We start from the raw sequence: 19,719 nt of genomic DNA on the forward strand, positions 1-19,719 counted from the left end.
GACTCACTTTAGTGTATGGACTCCCTTATTAAACCAGGACACTCCTGAAAATATGAGTCAAAGCTCATCCTTTTTTTTTTAACTTCAAATCATTTTAATGTGTACATTTCATTTTTTTTTTAGTCTGTGAAATCAAAATTAATCGAATGGATGGTATTTATACTCCAATTAAAGCACATATATAATTTTTTTTTCTGGTTTGTGTGTGAAGAATTTTTCTCCTAAAAACTCTTGATTTTTCCATGGGACATATTATTGATGAAACATTTAATTGCTTATAATATGTGGTTAGCAGCAAGACTCCTGCTTTGCTCATGCTACTCTATAAGCTTCAACTAATCCATAACATAAAATGTAGGTCAGCTGGAGCTTTTAAAAACAGATGGAAATTCAGGAGTTTATGGTAGTGCAATGGATGTATGTCCCTATGAGGCTGCCAACTTCTCCAAATGCAGAAAAAAAGCAGAAATCAGAGTGCTGAAAGGTGCTCATTCTACCTCATTTCCACTCCAGAACCAGCAATGCCCCATGCAGTGGCTTTTGTTTGTAACATATTCAGCACTGACATGCCACAGAAGATGATAATTAATTCTGAGGTGTTTAAAGGTTATTATATTTATATATATATATATATAAATTTATATTTTTGTTGACAACAAAAAAGTATTTTAATTTGGGCGACTTCATTAGCGTAAATATTCTAGAAGAGGGAGGTAAAACCACAGTTGTTCTAAGTAAAATGTGAGAAGTGGAATTAATCCAGGTTTATTTCTGCACACACTTCAGGTTTTCTTTTGTTTTTACATTCGGAATCATAGGTTGTATCTTTTACCAGATGAGTGTGGGAATAAAATAAATACATTACCCCATGTTTCTGTCTCATTAAAGTCTGGAGTGTTTGGAGGAGAAGAGATGAGAAGCACTGAGTGTATTTCTGGAAGGAAAAGCCTCCCAGGACAGGTGCTGCAGCTGTCCCCATGGCAGGGAGCAGGGATGTCCTGCTGCCATCGGGGCTGCTCTCCCAAACACGACCCCTGCTCCCTCTGACAGAGCTGGTCCAGGCTTGGAGGCCCATCAGGAGTTCCTGTCCACGTCTCTGCTCCTGGGTGTGTGAAGAACGCCAATCACTTGGTTTTAAAATGTTAAAAGTTTAATAGTAATCAAATGGTTATAAAAATAGTAATGTAAGTAGAGTAATAAAAATTTGGACAATTAGGATTTAGGACAATAGGAGACAATAAAAAACAAAGAGTTACAGGGCAGTCTGGGTACCTTTTTCTGGGCAAAATAAACCTGGAAAAGGACCCACGGTAACAGAGGATTAACCCTTTAAAGCAACAGCCTGTTGCATATTCATACACCTCATCCATGATGCAAAAATTCCATTGATGCATAAATTCCATTCAAACACAGGATTCTGTCTGGTCAGTGTCAGCTTCTTCCTCTGAATTCTGATGGCATCTTCAGGGCTGAGCAAGGCAGGAAGAAGTTCATTTCTTCTGATAATGGGGCAATAAATTCTCTTTCTCTGAAAGATTTAGGTGTCCTGTGGCTGCTATCTCACTGGGAGTCCTTTCTTTAAAAAAGTATCCTACATAGCATAATTTCTATTTTAACATTTTGTTATAACCCAAAACTATATTTAACAGTTACCTATATTTAATTTTATTTAACTAGATTTAATTTATTTCATAATTTAATAAATTATTAATGTATTTATTTAACTATATTTAATTTCTTGTTAATTTAAAGAGAATTAATACAGCATAACCTTCTAACATAACACGTGTAATATTCATTTTAATATTTGCGAAAAGCCAATTATAAAATACGCATTTTTCACAGTAGGGTTAAAGACTTGGTGCATGAGCTTAACATTTACTTTTTAGAACAGCTCTGATGCTTGCCCTGAGTGTGTTTGAAAGGGTCCTGCTGGCTCTGAGTGCTCCTCACCTTCTCGTGGGAGAGGATGGGGCAGGAGCAGTGGGAATGTGAGGGGATGGAAATGCATTTGCAGTTTGCAGTTTGCAGAATTGGTTTGGGAGGGTGGGAGAGGCAGGGCAGGGATGTGCAGGGGGTGTTCAGAGGCTCGGATCACCTGTACTTCAGAGAAGGCTCCTGTCATCACTAGTGCAGCTGAGCTAGACTGATGGGAGAAAATGGAATTTGTTTGGAGTCAAATGTAACATTTTGAGTTTCCAGAGCTGACTAATGATCTGGGATATTTTTTCTTGATATCAGACTCTCTGGCAGCTTTTAAATTGCAGTGACTAGGAATGAAAACACTCTTCAGAATCCAAGAAATGACTCTCCTCATGTCTGAAAGCTGGGGACAAAGTGTTGTCTTGTGAGTGTGTGAACCGTGGCAGATATACGTTTTAGGCAAAACTGTTTCTAATAGTCTGAGAAAAGAGTTTTTTCCCTCTGTAGTTTACAGGCGACATGTCATCACATTCCAGTTTGGCCTGGAGTGTGTGATGCAGGTCACAGAAGGCTTTCCTTCGTGCACCAAGCTCTTTGGACCAGATATTGCCATGAGGCTGAGTGTGGAGGAAAGAGATGCTAAACAACTTCAGCTGCTTCTGCTGTAACCCTAGAAAGCCCCAGGGCTCCCCTCTAACCCTTACACAGCTGGACAGGAGGAAAGAGCCAAAGTTTTGCTTTTTCCCCTTCCCTCCTTCTTGCTTTATTTTTTTTCCCAAAAAGAAGGGGCTGCTGTGAAGGATTCTGGTTTTATTTGTTTGTAAGACTGTGAATAACACTGTTTGTACCTTGATGTATGAAGGTACTGCAATTATGAGAAACTGCTTTCTGCCTGATTGTCACACATAAACAGCTTTCATCTCACAGTGCATCAGGCTCGTGACTCCAGTTTGTCATCCCAGGGAATGTGTCAGCCTTTCATTTCAAACTGGCTTGGCTTTGCTTTTGTCAGGAAAGACCTTTCCTGTGTGCTGAAGTAATAGAAACAAAGGCAATTAAAAAGAAAAAAAAAAAAAAAAAAAGGCAGCAAAAAGCAATTATCAGACAAAGATTAGGCTGTGGGTATTGCTTGGAAAAGACAACTCTACTAGATTCAGAGGAAAGATGAAGCTGTGCGTCATTCATACTTTTTTTTTTTCCCCTCCTTTCATATTTCCTAAGGGTTGAAGATAAATTAGGGTAGCTATTTTCTGTACAGGCAAAGTACAAGCTATGCCCCAGATCTCCAAAATGCTTCAACATGTAAATAACTGCTTCTGGAGCCATCAGGTCGTGCTGCAAGTAGAGATTTATTTGCATTCATGTTTGAAGGTTACTCTCGTTCATTGACCTATTTAATTGTCATTCTCTATCCCTGGCTGCAGGCATATGGCTCCATGTGCCTGTGGAGGGAAGAGGAGCAGCTTTAACTCTCTCAGGCAGAAACATTCCCCAGGAAAAAAAACACCAAGAACTGGATCTTAACATGGATGTGGCATGGTAATAATAAAAATAACAGCAATAGTAGCAATAATAAAAATAATAGCAGTATATGAATAAGAATAAAAGAATAAGAATGAGAATAAGAATGAGAATGAGAATAAAAATGAAAATAAGAATAAGAATAAGAATGAGAATGAGAATGAGAATGAGAATGAGAATGAGAATGAGAATGAGAATGAGAATAAAAATGAAAATAAGAATAAGAAAATAAGAATAAGAATAAAAGAATAAGAATAAGAATAAGAATAAGAATAAGAATAAGAATAAGAATAAGAATAAGAATAAGAATAAGACCCCTGGACTCACATGTAACGGTAATCATCCTGCAAACCTCACTACAAGGCTGCAAAATCAAATAAAAAAGAGGTAAAAAAGGTGAATGCAAAGGAACACAAGTTGCTTAGATGCTTCTGCTCTGGTGTTAACCATAAAAAACGTGGAATTAAAGGGGGTTGGCACAAACCCATCCATCTCCCAGCGCAGTGGGGAGGTGTAACCAGTAGTAACAGGGGCAAGGAGGTTTGCCACAATGTTGGTGACACTTTGTTCCTCTCTTCTGTTGCTGGAACGTTTGTCAAGAAAACCAGAATTCTGTATCCACCTCTGGTTTTTTGTCCCTTGGAGGTGTGGGCTCTCCAAATAAGGGGAGAGGGGTTGAAGGTATTAAACCTTCAAACTCAAAATTAGGGGGCTTGCAAGCCCAACAGAGAGTCCTAACTAAGGAGTTATCCTGAGGAAGGGCAGCATTCAGATACTAAAATAATGTGATGAGCAGCCAGGATAACAGAGAAGGAGCATGGTGCTCATAACTCCTATTTCAGAGTTTCAAAGGAGTGGAATCTTTACTTAGTCAGGGCTTTTTTTGTTTGACTGCACAATGTGAACTGTCACATCCAGTGTCTTGCATAAGTTTAATATCTAGTCCATGGATCTGAGAGAACAATGAAATTAAAGGACTTTGCAGATTCTTTCTAATCTACAGCTTGGTTTAAGATTCTCCCTCTGCTGGAACTTGGTTTCTTGCCTGATTGGCCTTCTTCTCATCATTCTCTTCTATTATACAACATGACCCACAGTTACTGGGGATTTTATGTCATAAATCTTGGCTTGGGGGCTCACAACCACTCTTTAGGCTCCAATTTATGGTGTGTTTTTCTGACTTGCCACAGAAGGAAGTTACTGTTCAGCGCAGAGGAAGTAGTGTCTAATGTTAGACATTCACACAAACCCAAAAACTGCTTTTAAGTTTGTCCTCAAACGTTTAGCTTTTGATTAACACCTTCCAAAGCCTGTTTGGGCTTTTCAGGCTCTGAGATGTTCTGGTGAAGTTTAAACCCAGTGCTGCCAGCACAGGGCTGTGTGCTGGAGCTAGGGGATAAAGAAGAAAAAAATGTGTGAACTGTCCCCAGTTATCAAAGTGAAAACTGCATCTGATACCTTTGTGCATCCTGGACATGGCCAGGCTGCTCTTCTTGATGAGCATCTGAAGGTGTGGAGCTCCAGTCCAGCCTGAAGTTTGGGAGTGTGCAATTGCTGTGATGGTGCAAAGAAATGAGGGACCACAATCAAACTGGCACTTCAACCCACAAAAAAGATGCTAAAGTCAGCCACCATTTTCTTGGCAGTGGATGGGATTTCTCACAGCATCAAGAGGCTCACCTAAGCTAATTGTCCTGAACTCTCACTGTAGGGAAGAGAGTGGCATTTCAACAGGGTTATTTATCCCTTCCCAGAGCAGGAATGCAAAATAAGTAGAATTAATCACCAGTTTGCTGCGCTGGTTCCTATCCACTGATAATTTATGGGCCCCAGAAATGAATTTGGGTTAAGCATCAAACATTTTGATGTGTCAAATTAGGTAGGTTGAGCACCCCAAGCCTTGCTGTGACAGGGGCTTAGCCCTGCATCTGAGTTAGGGCTAATCCACCTCATGACCACTAAGTGGGAAATCGGCTGTGGATCAAGAGCAATATGTTTGACAAGGCCTGGCCGTGGGCTATATTAAGAAATGCAGTTTAGTCCACTACAAAGAAAGAGCTTTGCTGCCCACAGGGGGATTTCTTTTCTTTTTTTAAAGCTTGAAAGACTTATTCGTTTAGGTTGGGAGGAATAAATTCCTCATTTCTGAGCTGGAACGAGCTGTGAGGCAGAGGAACTTGATTTGGTTACTTCAAGCACTCCCTTGGCTTCTCTGCCCTTTCTGTCCTGATGTTTTGGAGCCTGGCTTGCTGTTTTATAGACATTTACATAACGAAGGTCGTTTCTCTGAGGCAAGGTACAAGAATGCATTACAATTGCAAATTCCCTTAATTGTCCTAAAGCAGGGCTCAGGGCTTAGACAATGGAGAATCCTATTGTTCCATGTCCCTGAGAGACTGTGTGAACAGAGCAGAAATGTGTGGATGTGTTGATTCTAAAGTTTTAGAGTGAGAAAATGATTGGTGGAAAAGGTTTGCTCACTTTTGATACACCATGGATGGCAGAAATGATGAACCAGTGACATATGGGTTCACAGATAGGTTTTAGTTGGTAGGCTTAGACATGTTTATTATTTCTAGTGTGAGTTTGCCCCTCCAGGCTTTGTAGAGGCACAGTTCAAACCAGTGTAAAATTAGGAAGGTGCCTGTTATTAAAGCAATATATTTTTTCACTCTGTTTGTCAGGAAAGCTGTTTCTGTCCCCCAGATTTTCTGGGAATTAAAAGATGCTTTTTTTCTCCCCAAGTATCTCTACCTGTAATTCACTTTAACTTAAGCTTGTTTGAACTCAGTGTGGAGCTTGGGAAAGGAACCTCCATTTAAATAATCCACATCAAGAGGGTTTTTAAAATCCAAATTATTTAAATAATCATCAACTGATACGGATAATCCCTTTCAAGTGAGAATTTACAAACTGAAGCATCCACAAACCCTGTTGATAGCAGGGAGAGGAAAATGCTCTGTACTCAAGCAGTGGGTGGAGAACACAGTGCCCTGGCTGGTTAAAACAGAATTAGAAATATATGGCAAACTATATTCCAGCTTAGGGAAACACCCTGCCTTTGATCTAATGTTGGTTTAGGTGGAAAATCACTGGATGAAGCAGATTGGTGTGGTCCCTTCTAGTAAACACAAAGATGTTTTCTGAGGGTGGCTTCTCAGGAGTGAGGAAAGGGCTGAGATGCAGAAAGTGAGTAATAAATGGAAAAGGAGCAGGCAAGGGAATTTCTTTCTGCCATATTCACACCTGGAAAAGGATGATGTAAAAATGATAAGAAAAAATGTTTCCTAACTAATGTTTCATTACACCTCCAAATGTAAATCTGGCCTTGAGCTGTTATCTCTGTGTGTGTTTCTCATCTTGTGCTTCTCCATTGATTTTCTGCCAGTATTTCCCAGCTGTTCACTTTTCTGATAGGAATCTGAAGAGTCTACCGATGAAATTCTGCCAGATCACCTGAGGATGTTTCCAGAGTCGGGGTGGACTTCTGCAAGTCCTTTTGTCAGCCATAAGTCACCAACTCCACCTTCAGTGTGACATGGCACCAAGTGATCCTGCTTCTCCCTTACTTGTGCAGTTCCTGTCCAGTTCACAATCCAGGGAAAGGCCTTTGGCCATCGAGGTGGGACTCTGGTGGATCTCAGGGGCAGCAGCAAACTCATGAATTTTCCAGGAGTTTTTTTCCTTAATGGGAGCATTCCTTGCTCCTGCCTCAAGGGGAAAGATGTGGCAGCTTGGTCCCCTTGTTTCAGTTTGGTGCTGGAGAATTCCCTGGACTTCTGCATAAGTTTGGGGATTTTTTTAATTGATGTAAGAGGAGGTGAGGGCTGAGCTGACAAACTTTAGAATAGAAAAATACAATGGGGATTCTTTAATGGGTCAATATACAGCGCCAAGAAATTGCTGTGGTTTCTTGTCACGATTTAAGAAACAATTTGGCTGATGGTACAGTAGGAGAACAAATTTGTGGATTGAAATTTAAACTGCTGTTTAAAAAGCATGTTTCTTGTTGAAAGCATTAAAGGAAGGTAGGTAACTAATACAGTAGTTGCCAGAGACGTCTTTCCAGCTGGATATTTCTCAGCAGGAATACATCCTATCTAAAAAAATGTACCACAAAAAGATGCAGAAATATAGTCCTTGTACAATTATTTCATTTTTAATAAAGGAATGCTTCATTTCTGCCTGTCAGGGAATGTGGAAAGAGCAGGTTATGATATTTCTGGTGTTGATTTTTAAGTGCCAAATGCTGATTTCTTTGTGGCTCAATTTCCAGTTGTTTGTGGCTTTGCCAAACTCGCGCTGCTTGAGTTGAAATTTCCCCTGTTCCCTTTTGCTTCAGTCAGTGCTCTGAGAAACATTTGAGCAGTTTCAGGCCAGTGGCTCTTGCAGGGCTCCAGCAGTGATTTCCTGCCCCCAGAAGAGCTTGTGATGAAAGAGAAGCAGTTCAAATACACTGGGAGGGCAAATCCTGCTCTAATTGCAGCAGGCAGGGAAAGCCTGCTGTGCTCACCCGGGACCTGAGATGGGATCTGGGTGCCCACTGATGGAGGCAGAAATAGGTTACAGCACCTAGAAACTTCCACGAGTCTGTGTGACATTTCCCTGAGTGACAAATGAGGATTGGTGACAATGAAATGCAAATGAATGAAGCATTTCGGTCAAAAACCCAGAGGTGGTGTTTACCTGAGGAAATTCACTGTGAGGTAGGAGTGGGTTTTGGTTATGTTTTAATTGGTGCTGACTCAGAGACACATCCTGAAGCATTATTCCTGCCCTGAGGATGAGGAGGGGATGGCTTCTTTCTAGATTAATCATAATTTCTGTGGGAATGGCAAAACCAGATCTCCACATAAATCTCTGTAAAATCCATGAGGAAGATAAAACTATCACCGTTTCTCCCTCGCTGGTCCCAGTAGTAAAAAAAATTTGTTGACTTGAGCAGGGAGAGCTCCTTAAGTGTCTTGATCAGAGACAGGAGGTCACCTCTGTGCATTCATTGAAAAAGGGATTTTTGTGGGCTCTGTGCTGCTGCCAGGCAGGGAGGGAATCCCACCCCTGGAAGTGAGGTCTGCTCAGGCCAGGCAGGTGGTTCAGCTGAGAATCTGCTCAAATATCACAGTGCCTCACGTCTGATGTCATGGGAAATCCTGACATGGGAAAACAAAACACATTCTGCTCCTCTGGAGAAGCATTTGAACTCCAGAATGTAATGCGAGGTGAAATTAAGACCAAGAAAGTTTTGTGTCGCTAGAATTTTCTGTTTCAGTTTTGATTTGTTTCTGCTCTGGTCTATTTTTAGGGGGTTGGGCTGAGAAATTTGCTGAGGGGTTGCTCTGGTTCGTGATGGCATGTTAATGTCAAATCCGTATTTTAAGTAGTTCTTGAAAACTGATATTAAAATTCCCACATGTATCAGCCCCTAAATATATATTTTTAAATATATATTGGTAATCATCCTGTAAACCTCACTAGAAGTCTGTGAGGTTCTGTCACAGTAACTTCAGGAGGGGACACAGGAAAACTGAAAGATCCAGGATGATTTCCATTGGAAATTGAAACAATTTTAGGAAAAGTGAAAAAGGAGAAAGTCACAATTCTACATTTGCTCTTGGTGTAAGTTGAGTCCAGAGGGAGTGTGAAAAACGCCAATCACTGGTTTTTAAAATTTTAAAAGCTTAATAGTAATCAAATGATTATAAAAGTAGTAATACAATTAGAGTAATAAAAATTTGGACAATTGGGATTTAGGACAATAGGAGACAATAAAAAACAAAGAGTTACAGGCAATCTGGGTACATTTTCTGGGCAAAATAAACCTGAAAAAGGACCCATGTTAACAGAGGATTAACCCTTTAAAGCAATAGCCTATTGCATATTCATACACCTCATCCATGATGCATAAATTCCATTCAAACACAGGATTCTGTCTGGTCAGTGTCAGCTTCTTCCTCTTGATCCTGATGGCATCTTCAGGGCTGAGAGAGGCGGGAAGAAGTTCATTTCTTCTGATAAGAGAAAAATAAATTCTTTTCCTCTGAAAGATTTTGGTGTCCTGTGGCTACTACCTGGTGCAAGTACCTCATTTCTTAAAAAAATATCCCACTTACATAGTTCCTATTTTAACTACAAAAGTTACCTTTTACCTACAAAACTACATTTACCATACTATTAAAATGTTAATACAGCACTACTAATACATAATTTACTAATACATATAGTAAATATCTGTGTAGAGCCATGTAATATGCACTTTTCACAGAGAGAGAGCTGGAACTGAACAGCCCAAGGTGTGCACCCACCCTGGAGTGAGCTGGCTTTGAGCTCCCATTGAACTCTGCCATATCCAAACTCTACTCTATCCAGTCTCTGCCATATCCAGGCTCTGCCATATCCAAACTCTGCCATATCCAAACTGTGCCATATCCAAACTCTGTCATATCCAAATTCTGCCATATCCCAGCTCTGCCATATCCAAATTCTGCCATATCCCATCTCTGTCATATCCAAATTCTGCCATATCCCAGCTCTGCCATATCCAAACTCTGCCATATCCAAACTCTGCCATATCCAAACTCTGCCATATTGAAGCTCTGCTAAATCCAAGCTCTGCCATATCCAAACTCTGCCATATTGAAGCTCTGCTAAATCCAAGCTCTGCCATATCCAAGCTCTGCCATATCCAAGCTCTGCCATATCCAAACTCTGCCATATTGAAGCTCTGCCATATCCAAGCTCTGCCATATCCAAACTCTACCATATCCAACATATCCAAGCTCTGCCATATCCAAGCTCTGCCATATCCAAACTCTGCCATATCCAAGCTCTGCTATATCCAAGCTCTGCCATATCCTTGCTCTGCTATATCCAAACTCTGCTATATCCAAGCTCTGCCATATCCAAACTCTGTCATATCCAAGCTCTGCGAAATCCAAATTCTGCTATATCCAAGCTCTGCCATATCCAGACTCTGTCATATCCAAGCTCTGCTATATCCAAATTCTGCCATATCCAAACTCTGTCATATCCAAGCTCTGCCAAATCCAAATTCTGCTATATCCAAACTTTGCCATATCCAAACTCTGTCATATCCAAGCTCTGCCATATCCAAATTCTCCATATAACTCTGCTATATCAACTCTTATCAACTTGCTATATCCATCTGCCATATCAAACTGCTATATCCAAACTTGTCATATCATTAAATAAATTGCTATTCAACTTGCCATATCCAAACTCTGTCATATCCAAGCTCTGCCATATCCAAACTCTGCCATATCCAAGCTCCTTGGTCCAGGGACTGAGGAAAATGAGTGGGCTGTGTCTCAGTACAACACAAAATGAACGACACTCACACGCTGAGATGTCCAAGGCCAAAAAGCCACATTTATTTCTGGACCTCAATATTTATAGAATTCCAAAAGTGACCGTGGCTTGGAGGATGAAATTGCCGCCTCTCCAACCACACTGGTCAAACCAACAGTCCATCAATTCTCTCCTCCTCCAGAAAGGAACTCAAAACAATCATTATTGACATGAAAAGTGCGTGAGAAACTCCATCACAAAAATGTAAACATCAGAAGGCTTGGAAGAACTTCAGAAGAACAGGGTGACAGGGCTGCTGGGGTTGAAGGCAGTGAGAAATTCCTGATGTATGGCAGATGGATACACTGGAACAGGCCCTCACAGTGAGAACACAATCCCCTCCACATGCATAATCTGTTTCTCGTGAAGCACATGTGGCCCCGTATAGAAGTTTTAGGTCAACTGATTCAGTTGAAGATTAGCCTCAATATGCTGAAAGGGGAGACTGTGGTTGTTCAGGGGACTTTAATTCCTCATAAAGGATTATACTGGGGCACCACACTGCTGCCACAGTGTCAAATCTTTTTGTGGGTTTGCTAAATTAACCTTTGGAATGGAAAAGCTTATTATGCCCTTCCAGCCAAAGGAGGAGACGAGTTTGGGGTTGTAGCAACTTAAAATGCCAGTGATTAGGGTCCTAATCTAATATTCATAGTTTTGGGGCTTTTCTTCTATTTCTGCTTAAAGCATATTTTTCTACTGTATTGCAAATGACTTGCTGAGAATTTCAGGAGGGATTTCTCCATGGAAAAGGGTGGTCAGGCATGGGAAGGGGTTGCTCAGGGAGGAGGTATCCAGGGAATGACTGGATGTGGCCCTCTGTCCTAATTGACAGGGTGATGATCAGTCAAAGCTTGGACTTGATGACCTTGGAGGTCTTTTCCAAGCTGATTCTGTGTCTCTGTGATGAGTCCTGCTCTGATTTAACATCGTGTGCAGGATACTTAAAATGGAAAACTGTATCAGAGGGGCAGGAACACGTGAAGGTCATGAGGGGGAAGGTACTGCAGTTAAAGATAAACCAATCATCACTTGTGAAACTCTGGAAAAGTGACTTTAATGTGTGTAATGTTAAATCTCACAGTCGTATGTAGGGAGAGGAAAGGTTTCGGTTTTAGGCAGTGATATCTATGTTTCCACATGTTTGCAGCTGCTGAGCTTGTATTTTAGCTTGCATGCCCCTCGTTGATGGCAGTGTACATTTTTTAATCCTCCCTCACGAGCTTGTGCAATATTTACTGCCTGGTGCATAATGCAAATAATTGGTGGCACATTCTAATATTTAAGTCTCTTACAGGTTTAACAGAGTTGGGAGGGAGCAGGTTCTCACTACACAGAAGAGGGAGAATGAAGGACTTTGTTCCTGCAGATCCAGTTTATTAAATATTGCCATGCCTGAAAGGCCTGATTGTTCCTTTGCCTTCAGATGCTGCTGTGGAAATGAGGACCTTGGTGTGAAGGACAAGCTGCTTGACCTTGTGGAGTGCCATGGATTTCTCTCCTCAGAGCTGCTGTTGCTTTTGATAGATTGTCCTTGCTTTCCTTTTCAGGACTGGTGCCATAAACCAGTCTGTGTGGATACTCTGCTATTTTCGTACCTGTGACCCTGGTGCCTTCCAAACAAGTTGTTTCCTCTAGGTCCAGGGCAAGATTTATAGTGAAAAATTACTGGCCTGTTTAAAAAAAAAAAGGCACTCAAGAAAATGGTTGTTTTGATCCATTTGGTCAGTTACATTTTCTAGGACATTTGCCATGAAAATTGAAGGATCAGATATTTCTAGAGAGGTTTTGTGGCTACTGCATTGCCCCTGGGCTGGGGTGGGCTGGGGAAGAGGATTTGCTGTGGATTTGGGAGACCCCACAGCAGCATGACATTGTTTTTGGTGTAAAATTTGCTCTCTTGTGGCACAGGAGGAGTGTGAATCAAGAATGGTGACAAGAAGAAAATTGAAAGAGAATAAGTGGAGATGAAAACAAAAAAATGAAGTTAGGAAGAAGGAGAAATCAGAAGATAACCCACAATTCTTTTCTTCTAGGAGTTTGCAGACAATTTGGGGTTTTTTACAGTGCTGATCATCAGAGCTCTGGGGTAGTTTACATGTGGCATTTACATCCTGCCTTTTTGTCCACCAGGGTGGCAAAATGGATTGCCAAACCCTGACTCTGCATTTAAATGGATTTTCCACCCTTCTGTTTCAGTTTTAATTGAACCACATAAACATTGCCAACATGTGAGACTGGCTTTTGACACCTTACTTAGCATTTTTTTATTATTAAAAGATTTAGCTAGATGCACTGGCAATTAAAATAAATAAGCGAGCAAAGAAAAAAAAAGACAAAAGGGAAAGAGAGCCTGAAAAATTTAAATGCTGGTCAGGGCTCTCCCCACCTTTCTTACACAGTTTTTATGCCTTTACATGGAAATCCTTCAGGGCAAGGTGGATACAGTTGGTCCGAATCTGGAATTCTCCTTGGAGCACAGTTTGCTTATGCTTAGAATAAACATGGAGTAAAGACTTCTAATAAAGGTTTACTGGCAAAGATAATTAAATCAGAAATAAGTTGAAATGTTTGAAGGAGGTGGTGTTGTCACTCTAGAACATCCTTGCCTGAGGATGTAATTGTGGTGGCATGAAGTTTTGGAATGGATTAATCTAAATGAGAAGAACACCCTGCATGTTCTTAACTAGAAATTTTCCCTAGAAATTGTTTTTACAGTTCCTGTGGTCAGTCTCCCTGTCTAGAAAAGCCTTTGGAGTTCCTCTGGTAAGAGAGTTCTTGTGGCAAGAGATTGAGGAAGTTTGTGTATCTCCTTTTGCTGAGTTCTTATCATACAGGACATTTTTTTCCATTTCTTTTATGGAAAAAGGTCTTTGAGATCTTGGCTGTTGCTCTCCCTAAGAAGTTGCTGTTTTGGTGAGAGGGCAGAATTTTGGCACTGAAACTGCAGTGATTGGAGGGCAGCCTGCTCCAAGACTGTTAACTTGGAGTGTTGGATATTTTAACAGCATCCTGGTAAAATCCTCTGAGAGGACTCAGAGTATTTATAGTGTTATAGCAGTTTAGTATTTTATATTGCTGCCACTTAGAGAATGGCAGCAAAGTTTCATAGCCCTGTTTAAAAACCATCCTGCAGTGAGGCAAGAGTGTGAGACCCTGTAATCCCATTTGTGTCATGGCAGGAACTGCTGCTCCTGCTCACAATTTGGATTTTGATAGTTACTTTGATAGTTATTTTGATAGTTATTTTGGCTATTGCAGCGTGCTGATGTTGGCATCAGCCTCTCAGGAGGTGGCTGTTAATGCCTGCTTGTCATCAATATTCAATGGAAATGAACTTTCATTGCTCCCCGGATGTGATTAAGGGTTCAGTGAACTTTTCTTTCCTTTTTCCAGGTTATAAGACCCTTTTGAAAGGAATTTCAGGGAAGTTCAGCAGTGGAGAACTCGTTGCAATTATGGGACCTTCAGGAGCTGGGAAGTCAACGCTTATGAATATTCTGGCAGGATACAGGTCAGTACCAATGAAAATCCCAAGTTAGGATAAAATCACTGAGCCTGAGGGCTCCTTGGAGACAACAGAAGAAGAAATTTTGGCCTAGAGTTTGTCAAAAAGAGGCACTTCAAAGATTTTGAATTAGATCCTTTTTGCTTATCTTTTTTCCTCTGTGTCCTGTTTTGGTCACTTGGGATTTATCTCTTAACAGGTCTGTTCCAAAAATAAAAAGCAATTTAAAAACCCAAAAAACACACATATAAAGAAAATCTGCTTTTTTGGCTGCGTAACAAATCTGACTCAGTGTCTTATGTTTGTGATGTTTTTTAAAATCACATAAACACTTGAAAAATCGACTCTTTTTAGTTACCACTTCATAATGTTGATGTCTTCTTCCCCAAAATGCAGTGACTGTGCTTCATTTTTCTAAATCCCCTCTTGTATGGCCATACAAGGTGTCTCTGTCTTGTCATTTGGGGCATAAGGAACAGGATAGAGAAATCTAAAAGAAACCCCCACCTTTGATTTCTTGATATATTTTCAGATTTATATAGAACAGCACACATTTTGAGTAAAATTTTCAGCATCATAGCATGAAGCTTTATATGAAAGAAAGCGTAATCAGGAAATAATTTGGTTTTTATCCAGTCAACCAAATTTATTTCACAGGGGCAGCAACTACCTAAGACTTCCAGGTGCTCAGTCATTTGGCAGCACAAGTGATGGTGAGATTCACCTCTGGCTGTTGTTGTTTGGTTTCAGAGAGACGGGGATGAAAGGAGAAATCCTCATCAACGGGCAGCCCCGCGACCTGCGCTCCTTCCGCAAGGTCTCCTGCTACATCATGCAGGATGACATGCTCCTTCCTCACCTCACTGTCCAGGAAGCTATGATGGTGAGCTTTGTTCCTTGCTCTAACTTATCTGAGCAGCAGAAAATGGAGAATGGTTGGTGTTGTGCCCTTGGTCCTGCCCCTGGCAATGCCACAAGATGTCGTCCCTGTCGGTCGCGCGCAGGGAGAGTTCTTGGCATTTGGTGATGCCTTGAATTCCGTGTCAGGCTCATCCTTCTTTGGCTTTATAATTTCCAGTTTGTGCCCAGCATTGTGATTTGGAAGGAGGTCTAAGTGTCTGCTCCTTAGATGTAGAGAATAGAACCTGAAGTTCTTCACGAAGGAGCCTTTGTAGGGACCATCTGTTTGCTTGGGTGCTGGATGAGTAACCTCATCTCTCTCTCTTTCTCCCCATCTTTCATGTTCTGACTGAAAATTGGTATTTACACTTCAGTGTGATCTCTCTGCTACTTCTACTCTTTTGTGCCTTTTTTAAAATAAAGGCATTTTATAAAATCTCTTTCATTTTATAAAATCTCTTTCATGGGGAAGAGAACAGGAACAGAGTAAGTCCAAGATGCACAGGCAATGTTAATTCTTCTCATTGTTTTGCATCACGTCAGCAAGTTTATGAATTGCCAACTTGACCAGTTAGTCTGGAAGTGTCTGTAGCTCAGCTTGAGAAAGGAGCCAGTTTTTCTCAGAAGTTATTATCAAAACAAGGCTCAGGTTGCTCACACTGTGCCAGCTCAATTCACAAATTTTAAGGCCAGAAGAAATCACTCCAGGTTTTATATGGCTGATTTTCTGCAAGGCTCTTTTCTGTGGAGAAGTTTTTTGTCTCTTTTGTTTACTTGAGTGTTTTCATCAGAATCCCACGGGACCACTTCTGCAGAATTTGGCCCAGATTATAGTTGCTGTCTAAAATTAATCAATCAAGTCTCTGACAAAAAATAATTACCTAACAGTTTAATTGCTTTTAATAAAGGTTAATCATGATGTTTTGTGGAGCTGCCTTTCAGGACAGCAGATGACACCTTTCATAAGATTATTTATTTCTCTGCTCACTTGTTTGCATGCTGGAGAATGGCAGAGTTCAGTTATCCTTACAGTGAGAATGAAGCACAAATAAACTCTGTTTCTAGGATTATCTGGGAAGTTTTTGGATGTGCAAAATATGACACTTTCCCATCTTCCTGTAAAGCTCTTTGACTTGCAGAATGGCCTCTTTTTAAATACACTTTCTCTCAGGTGCTTTGCCTGAGTCAAATTAAACTCAGTTATTCACTGCACAGAAAAATGTGATGCTTGTGACTGGAACATTGTAGTTCCAGTTCAGATTTTCTGACTGGGTTGAAAGGAGTTGTTTAAGTGGTACCTTGGAGTGCTGTGCCTGAGACATCTCCTCTAAGTGGTGGTTGTGCTTCAGGCCAGCTCAAAAATCAAATTCCACTGTTTTGCATTCCAGGTGTCTGCTCATCTGAAACTTCAAGAGAAAGATGAAGGGAGGAGAGAAATGGTATGTACAGTGCCCATCAGACTGGAATTTGGGGGATGCCAAGAAGTGAGCTCTGTGAAGCAGACATTTTTATCTAACACTGAACTGCACTGGACCTGCAGCGACAGAATAATTCATATTCCCTAGGCTGACATGTGTCATGGGGAGGGAATGTTCACTGCAGTCTCCATGAAAGCTGCTTTCTGTACAAGACTGGAAAATTGTAAAAGGTTTACTGAAACAAATCCCCAGGCTCTGCAGGATTCCTGTTAATGCACCTTGGGTTCTCCAGTGTGCATCTCATGTGGGGTGAGATAAATCACCCAGCTGGACCTGCATGAGGACCTGTGCTCCTCTAACCCATCCATGGGGAAAAGCACAACTTCTCCTGAAATATGAAACCTATGGCAACTCCCTGGGTAGATCAGCTGGTTTTGTGACTGTCCTTTCTCTGTGTTTATTTCCAAATTGGAGCAATTGGGCATTTCTTCAGACTCAAAAGAATCCTTGAAAATCAGAAAGGGAAACTTACAGGAATCAGCTTGTTGTGAAGAAAAGAAACACAGGTTGTTTTCTTATTGGAAAGCAAATTTCTATAGAAACACCTGTTAACTTAATTGTTAAGCCTTAGTTCATTTACACTTTAGTGAAGTTAGGCCAAGCAAGTTAATTCACTTGTTCACACTGTCACTGTAATTACAAGCAGCTCTTTGAGTTAAAATCTGGGCTGTGTTTATTCAACACATGTTAGAAGAATTTTCTAGTTGGTGTTACTGGCCTGTGCAGGAGAAGATAATTCATTTTATTGTTGCAAATTGGAGTGTAAACATTTATCACAGATTAATGTTATGAATTTATACACTTGTGCCAGCAGGATTGCAGACTCCTGTTTAAAGCAGGGATGATGAAAATCCTCAGGTGAACCACAGTTTATGTTCCTAGCTGCCCTTGCTTGTGCTGCCTGAGTCCTGTTTACCCTTCCCAGACATAAAGGGAATGAGGTAGCTGGGCTTTTTCCTCTGAGAAACAAGGCTTAGTGGGTTTTGTTATTTTTTTACTCCCCCTTTCTGGGAGAGAGAACTCCTGGAAATCAAAATCAGGACAAGCAAAGGGTCAGGCCCTGGCTGGTCTCACCAGTTTTCACCAAGTCAGGCATTATTTCTGGAAAACTCTCTCCATCCAAACAGTTGATGCTTTGAAAATTGGTGGGGTCTGTTTCCTAAACTTCAGTGAAGTATTAAATGTCTGCTTTCTACCTCTGAAGTGGTGGAGTTTGTTAATTGAATGAGCAATGTAGCTCATGGATTCACTCATTTTTGTGTCCATCCTTTTATTGAAGCCAAAGAGATATTTCCCTTACATAGGGCTACCAGCCCAGATCTACAGTCACTGAAAGAGAAAAAATCCCAGAGCCTGGGATTGTGCTCCTTTTGCTCTAAAAGTCCTGAGATGAGCTGTGCCCTTCCTGAGGCTGTGCCTTGAGGGAATCCCAAACATCTGAGAGTCCCTGTAACAACTGCATTGACCCTGAGTGGAATGAAAACATCCGAAATCAATGGCTGCACTTGAAAGAGGATACTGTGGACAAGAGATGAGATAAAGCAGGTCACTGCTCTACAGAAACCACTGGTTTTTGTCATAGATCCCTTGTAGAGGCAGCCCCAGAGTTCTGTTGAAAGAATCTTCTTGGTTTCACTGTGCAAGGACCCCTCACATGCTGCAAAGCCCTTTTGATGTCAGTGCCATACCCATAAATACACAGCCACAGAAGATCTGATTTCCACTCCTTTTTCACCTCTTCACTGAGTGAGGTCATGCAGGACAAACAAGCAGAATTTGGGTCAAAACAGTAAATGGCAGAAAAAACTGTTAACACTGAGTCTAATAAATGACTAATAAACACATTATTTGAGAAAAGGCTTTATGTGGGTGATGAAACAAAGTTGTGAGCTGGTCTGCAACCTCCATGCAAATCAGTGAAGGGGCTGGAGGTTTTTCATGTTCCAACAGCCTGGAATGTTCTGCTCCCTCCAGGTGAAGGAAATTCTGACAGCCCTTGGTTTGCTGACCTGTGCCAACACGAGGACTGGGAGTCTCTCTGGGGGCCAGAGGAAACGCCTGGCCATTGCTCTGGAGCTGGTGAACAACCCCCCTGTCATGTTCTTTGATGAACCCACCAGGTACTTCAAGGCCAAAAATCAAACACAGGCAAAGATGGTTTTGCATAGTAGAAGAGAGCTACAGAAAAGCTATTCCCCTCTAAATCCCTGGGAAAGGCTCATTTTGTGTTGTCTGCAAGCACTGAATTAGGCCAAGAAATAATTTGCTTTGGGTTCTTGGTGCCTTGGGTCACTGCTGGGCTGTGGGGCTGTGAGTAAAATTCAAAGCAGACACAAACTGCTGGGTTGTAGGTTTGTAAATAATATTTAAAGCAGACACAAACTGCTGGTCTGTAGGGCTGTAAGTAACATTTAAAGCGTTCACAAACTGGAAAGAAAGGAAGGAAAAGAGAGGAAAATATTGTGGCATGGATTTTATTTTTCCAGCAAAGACTGCTTGAATATAAACATTTTAAAATGTGACTTTTGGTAATGAATGTGATCAGCCTGGGAGGAGGCTGGCAAAGCTATGAATATGTATCTGTTCATTAAAGCTGGGAGCATTTAAATCTGCAGCTCTAAAATGCAGAAGTCCCTTAAGACAGCTTTGAGAATACTCTTTTTCATTCTCAGGCATGCTTCCAACTTAATTAAAAGCCTGATGGAGAAGCACAAGCATAAGGTTGGCATATGATAAACTGAAACTGCTGCAGAGAAGATTTGTAAAAGGATAATAATGGGATACCTCGTAGCAAATGCATGTGCTGGTTTTGAGTGGTGCCTGTGGATAACAAACTTGTTTGGGTTTTTTTTTCCAGTGGCTTGGACAGTGCATCGTGTTTTCAGGTGGTCTCTCTGATGAAGGCTTTGGCCCAGGGTGGCAGATCCATCATCTGCACGATTCACCAGCCCAGTGCAAAGCTGTTTGAGCTCTTTGACCAGGTATTGCTCTCAGACTTTCTCTGCATGTGTGGTTCAGGGTGCT

General features: G+C 41.1%; 1 protein-coding gene across 2 annotated transcripts in view; it reads left to right on the top strand.

Moving 5' to 3' along the window:
* ABCG1 (ATP binding cassette subfamily G member 1) overlaps nucleotides 1-19,719 on the top strand; it is a 60,012-nt gene that overhangs the window by 22,782 nt on the left and 17,511 nt on the right. For both annotated transcript variants that reach the window (XM_030950328.1, XM_030950339.1), the window contains exons 3-7: nucleotides 14,206-14,323; nucleotides 15,068-15,200; nucleotides 16,606-16,656; nucleotides 18,670-18,815; nucleotides 19,553-19,676. In XM_030950328.1, the coding sequence (XP_030806188.1) occupies nucleotides 14,206-14,323; nucleotides 15,068-15,200; nucleotides 16,606-16,656; nucleotides 18,670-18,815; nucleotides 19,553-19,676 (572 nt within the window). The remainder of the gene's footprint in view (nucleotides 1-14,205; nucleotides 14,324-15,067; nucleotides 15,201-16,605; nucleotides 16,657-18,669; nucleotides 18,816-19,552; nucleotides 19,677-19,719) is intronic.

The sequence above is a fragment of the Camarhynchus parvulus genome, chromosome 1 (genome assembly GCF_901933205.1).
Source record: "Camarhynchus parvulus chromosome 1, STF_HiC, whole genome shotgun sequence".
In the NCBI taxonomy this organism is placed as follows: Eukaryota; Metazoa; Chordata; class Aves; order Passeriformes; family Thraupidae; genus Camarhynchus; species Camarhynchus parvulus.